Source organism: Epinephelus fuscoguttatus, linkage group LG6, assembly GCF_011397635.1.
Source record: "Epinephelus fuscoguttatus linkage group LG6, E.fuscoguttatus.final_Chr_v1".
NCBI classification, from domain to species: domain Eukaryota; kingdom Metazoa; phylum Chordata; class Actinopteri; order Perciformes; family Serranidae; genus Epinephelus; species Epinephelus fuscoguttatus.
The window spans coordinates 15,752,505-15,758,504 of NC_064757.1; the positions used below are offsets into that span (position 1 = coordinate 15,752,505).

At 40.6% G+C, this 6,000-nt stretch overlaps 1 protein-coding gene across 3 annotated transcripts in view; it reads left to right on the top strand.

The window, feature by feature from the left end:
• LOC125890446 (E3 ubiquitin-protein ligase DTX1-like) overlaps positions 1-5,722 on the top strand; it is a 52,680-nt gene extending 46,958 nt beyond the window's left edge. For all 3 annotated transcript variants that reach the window (XM_049579086.1, XM_049579087.1, XM_049579088.1), the window contains exons 9-10: positions 315-404; positions 701-5,722. In XM_049579086.1, the coding sequence (XP_049435043.1) occupies positions 315-404; positions 701-925 (315 nt within the window). In that variant the 3' untranslated portion in view covers positions 926-5,722. The remainder of the gene's footprint in view (positions 1-314; positions 405-700) is intronic.
• The last annotated feature ends 278 nt before the right edge of the window (positions 5,723-6,000 follow it).

Sequence of the window (6,000 nt, forward strand, 5' to 3'; positions counted from 1 at the left end):
GGGCGGGGTAATCTGCAGGAAGAGTTGACAAATATATTTGGTGACCAGTACATCCTCTCTGCCCTCCTTCAGAAGCCCCTGTGGACATATTAGGATTTAATCAAGCATTTTTCTCACAGCAAATTTCTAAAATATGATACTTGAAGAGATAATTGGATATTTACACTAGCATGTCTCTCTAATGATGAGGGCCAAGCCATGCGGACAATAAAGCTCATCCTGTGGGTGCTGTTGACATTTCTCACACAGTTAAGTCGTAATTGGAAGAGAAGGAGTTGTAACGTTTGTTTTTGCTTTTGACATTTTTTTACCAGACCAATGAGCACCCCAACCCCGGGAAGAAGTTCAGTGCGAGAGGGTTCCCTCGACACTGCTACCTCCCTGACAACGACAAAGGCAGGAAGGTAAGCTCTTACACCAAAACTAAAGGCTCAACAAACATTAAAACCATGTGGGATTCCAGTGCTCCCTGGTGCATAGAATTTCTTTCTTCAGAGGGGAAAGCTTTTCTGCTCTACGGGCAATCTGCGTGTGTAGATTTTGCTTAACGAAAACTTAAAGTTACTTATGTAACCCTGGTTCTCTGAGTAGCATGAGTGAGCATCAGTTTATGTTATGAAAGAAGACTTACCTTGGTGTTACCTCCTTCTTTCTACAGAGGAATAACAACTTCCTTCTCCACCCTCTTTTGTCTCTCCAGGTCCTGAAGCTGCTGATCATGGCCTGGGACCGACGCCTCATCTTCACCATCGGCACGTCCAGCACCACCGGTGAGTCGGACACAGTGGTGTGGAACGAGATTCACCACAAGACAGAATTTGGCTCCAACCTGACCGGCCATGGCTACCCTGACCCCAACTACTTGGACAACGTCCTGACAGAGCTGTCGGCCCAGGGGGTCGGTGAGGAAAACCTGAAAGACTGATTGCCAGCTGAGCTGGTACACAGAAACACAACCCACCATGCCCCGCCGTCTCCCAGAGAACAGGACGCTGCATGACGGGTCAACAAGCAGCCGACAAGTCTTTACTCCCCACAAACAAAAACAACCTGCAGAAGTGGTGGCACAAGAGCAACGGAAGCAAAATAAATGACGTGGTTATGGTCAATATTTTGATTTGTATAACCTAAGAATCTCCCCTTGCTGTCTCTTGATCCATGCCTTGAGCATGTTGTGTTCATGCCAAATTTTCTCAGAGGGTTGAAGAATGTAAAGACAAGGTGAGATTTCAGATTTAGTAAATGGTATTTAACCCCTTAGTTTGAAACTGAAACTGTTCCTCTGCACTTGCTGAGGGGCCAAAACTATACAAAGGCATATTTGTAAATGCTGAACTCCAGAATGCATGGCCCAGACTAACGCTGCATAATGAAGGTTGGGCGAATATCAGTAGCAATAGGGTGAGGTGTCAGTAGGCTGGTTGTTGTTTGATATTGTGAAGAGAAATTTAAGAGAATTTCAGCATTGTGAATTAATCCAAATGAACTGATTATATAAGTTTCCCTTTTTCTCTAACTATTAATTATTGTTCTGTAACAAGTGGTGAAACTAGGTTTTGTGATTTGAAGGAGGATTAAAGCTTTGGTGATTTGACTGTAAAGTTGCACTGGGCATCTCTGACATTTTCCACTTCTGATACCTTCAGTCAGTTGTTCTGTAAAATGGAAGTGTGCTCTGTAGTGCTTGAAGTAAATTACAGAGAGATAAAGGCTATGAAATATAAGTGTTTGGTAATAAACGTATGTTGTATGGTTAACCTTGCAGACCGGAAAGGAGGAGGTGTGAAATAGATGAAACAAGCATCTTACCAGTCAGTTTGATGCTTGTTACAAGGTGTTGTAACTTGACAGGCTGAGGCTGTGAAGCAAGATCTAATACTCCAAGGTTAAACTCATTTGTTTTTTTGACACACTGATGACGCTGACCTCTGTGAATATAAGGCCTGCATTATTTTTCTCCCTGTTGGAGGCAAACCCAGGCGTCGGCATGATCCATCATGCTGACCATACATGAGGGGCGAGTGTGTGATTGCGTGCTCTGAGGCAATAATATGCTGGCGTGGTCCTTGAGGAGAAAAGCTGAACATGTTCCTCGCACGTGGACGTTTCTTTCTCAAACACCAACAGTTCTCCCTTGGAGATCTATCACGGGCTCGTGCTCGCCTGCAATCCAAAAGTCTCTGGTGAGCTTGTTTGCTGCTGGGCAGTGCACTGGGCTCCACTGCTTGTATAGCGAGCAGAGAAACATCTTATTCCCTGTGTGAGCTCAGTCAGTTGTTAGGGATGATCCTGATGTATGGCCTCACCCCCACTTTCCTCCTCCTCCTCAGCAGCAATAGCGGTAGAGAGCTTCATTCTAGGAGCCATGCAAATGTTGGTTGAGTGTGTAGTTTGCTTGGAACTATTTTTCCTATGCTCTCCTCTTTGCCCCTCAGATATTAGGCCCGTGAGGTAAAGACTTTTTGAAGGTCCTCTGTGGAGATCTTGTGCTGTTTCTTTCCTCTGAGATAAAAGATAACCCAGTGCTGCATAATTCTCCATAAATATATCTGATCAATTTTAATGAGTGGGGGTGTTGATGTAAGGTTTATGGTGTGGGCACCCAGCTGTGAGCTTAATTTTGGAGTGAATCATAGTCTTCCATAGAACTTGGCAACGGTTTTGTTTAATCAGTCGTTTCATTTTTAGGACAATGTTTTCAATTGCAACTAAATCTGTGTTTTTTTAAGTTGATGTTTATAAAGCGGCTTGCAATGCTTTGAAAAATATATATATATGATATACATTTGCAGATGTGATATACCTTTAAATTCAAGCTCAATTTGAGTCGATGGTGTAAGTTTAATTTATTTTTATACTCTTCTATATAGAAAATATAAAGATACAGACTGGCCCACATATCTATACACAGGCACATGTTAACATGAATACATAAAATCTGGCAAAGATGAATTTGCCAGTATGTCAGGGACTGTTGAAATATGTACGACATGTTATGGACGTCTTATATTACAAGTAGTCTTAGCGTATGCTGCTGTCGTTACCTTAATGTAGAATCTGTGTAGTTGATCCCCTGGGGGACTCCAATAAATACAGTAAATGTGTCTTTATTATTGGTGGGGGAGTTTTAGCAGCATGAAGATGTCCGTTCCCCCTCCCATATGGGCCATTTCTCTTTTTCTACTCGTCCAGAACGTGGGAATGGATGCAGTCAGCAATCTTTGCTCAGTTTGAAGGTGAAGCGGCATGCCTGGGTTAAATAGAAGTCACAAATAATATATGGTGTTTGTTTTGGCTAACTGGAGCAACAGATTGAACCTAAGTACACTGAATTACATTTTTTTCAAAGGCCCTTCTATGTCTTTCTCCAACACACAGCATCATTTTACAGCTAGAACAGTTACATAAGATGTGTTGATTGTGTGTCCTTGCTTTTCTAAAAGTCTGTTCTGACATACAGCCATGCATTATTCCCACGAATTCAACTGCTGGATGGTTTGTCCAGTTGTTGCTTATTCACCTTAAAAAAAACAGGAAATGTAATGTACCAATGTCTGAATCTAGCCAGCAATGTAAGTTGCTAGGTAGCAACAGAGATTAACTATCTCTTTAAGTGTTAAGCTAAAGAGGATATTTCAAACATTAGCTTTTTTTGCTGCTTGTGCAGCCACGAGTATGTAATAGTATCGATAAATACTCAAAATTTAAACTTTTTCAGGGGCTTTCAACCATGTTTCTGTGTAGGATGGACTGGGGGGCAATTGTAACCTCTGAAATTGCAGCAATCAGGAGCAAGACAGAGCCATGACACTCTACACATGCTCTGCAATAAGGTTAGGTAAGGCTACTTTATTTGTACCAGTAGGTAGATTTGGTTTGTAGTACTATACAAGGCATCCTTATTGACGCACATTTCATAAACACTGTGGTGATCCCTCTCTGTCTGCCAAAGGACAACTGATGTCTCATACTTAATAGGATTAATTACACTTATTTAATTAGGTGTAAAAAAAATAATAATAATAAAAAAATAAAAGAAGAAGTAACCAGTGTAACAATTTCACTGGCCTCCATGCTGCTTTCTGCTGTTTACTAACCTGGTTTCTGACCCGTCCATCTGCACACGTGCAAATGTTGGTGGATAAAGGGTGAAACATTGATTGTAAAACCATTTGATGATGCTAACAAGTAGAACACAGATACAAGTAACCTTCATAAACATTTCATCCAAATAGTTCAAGGGGTTTTAGTGTAATGACATCAAAACCAAAAAACAAAAATGTTACAATTGCTCCCGACCTCCCCTATTCTCTCTTTAACTTTTGGCACCTGCAGTGGCTAAAACAGACCACTAGAAGTATTTGTGATTTCTGACCCAGGCGTTGAAAACAGTTATTATTTGTCCTGTTCCATCTCGAGTTTTCTCCTTCACAACCTTTTTGACTCCCTTTATAATACAGGACAGCAAGAGAGAATGCTTCCAACCTATCAGGGAATTTTATCCATGTTAAATGAAGTTTCATTAACCAGAGAAATCCAAATGTTTGCTTCTTCTGCTTTTCCTTTCCATGTGTCGGCCTTGTAGTATGAACGATTGCAGGCCCTTTAGACTTTTCAGGTGTGTACAGACTTATAATGACGAATAAAACCTGGTTTGGTAGGCTGTTTGTCTGATTAAGAAAGAGAGAGATGGTGTTTATGCAATTTACTATTTTTAAGGTCTTATACATGATTTATGTGTAGCAAGAAGGCAGACATTTTTTTGTTGTTTTTAAATGACAATGGATGTTTTCTTTATGGGGTGCCTACCTCCAGGATTCTAAACAAAGGGGTCGCGATCCGAAGATGTTCACATGCTATGTATTAGAAAACATATATTTTTGATGTCTTTTTTTGAATGATGATTGTCTCTAATAGAACAATTACATAACATTGCTGTATTACTCTTATTAAGATTTATTCCATACTATTTTCCATTTGAGTAGAAGTGGGATAAAATGACTTTTATCCCAACATATGAAGTATTTAAAGTTGTACTCTCTCATAGTGTCAACTGCAAACCGTACTTCTGTCTCTAAATGATACCTTAACATTTATACATATACTGTGTGTTTGTATCTGTTTGTGCGAGTGTGCGTGAGTGTGTGTCGAAACGGATCTTAGGTTCATGTCCTTTAAAGATACAGTAATGTTCTCCTAGAGGTGCATGTTAACCAAACTGTGAGCAAGTTTGTTGACAACGACATAGCTTTTTTGCGTATGAAAACATCATAGCTTCTTTAGAGATATCACCCAGGTCTCCTGGTGATTTAGCACTGTGGTTTTGCATCTTACTCCAGTTAGTTAGAAAGGTTTTTCCATCTGTTGGATTTGATTTACACACACGGGGACGAGGCAGCGTTTGGCTGCTCTCCTCATTCTTTCAACAACATGTAAAACATCAGAATGTTTTGCATTTGAAGTGCCCATTTTAATTGACATTTTCAAATCATGATTTCTGTGGTTTGAGTTCTCTTAAGCGGTGTCTACATATTGCTATTTAAAATGGTTCACAAAGAGAAATTGAGATCAACTAAAAGCAAGACATAGAGACATTGATTCAACTATAAAGGGCTTCTTAATCTATCGGTCTTTATTGAATTGTGATGACCTTGTTGCATGTTTGTGTGTTTCTTGTGGAAAAATAAATGTACCCTGGACAGGGGTAGTTTGTTTGACCTTTTGTCATCTTGGCTCTCCCTCGTTTTTTACCCCCCACTCTCTGGCATGCCCTCTTTCATTTAGCTGCACCATTTCCTTCTCCTCGAGCAGCTCTGTGCTCTACACCTCTTTATATGGTTATAAATGAGCTTTGCCGGAGCCGTGGAGTGCAGCAGGAACCGTTCTTGCTAGTAGTAAATTTGCTTTATGGTCATTTTCTGTCACTGGCTGCTGTATGTTGGTGCTGTGGTGAAGAGATGTGGTCGGTGCATACTAAAGCAGGCTGTTCACCAAGGGCCC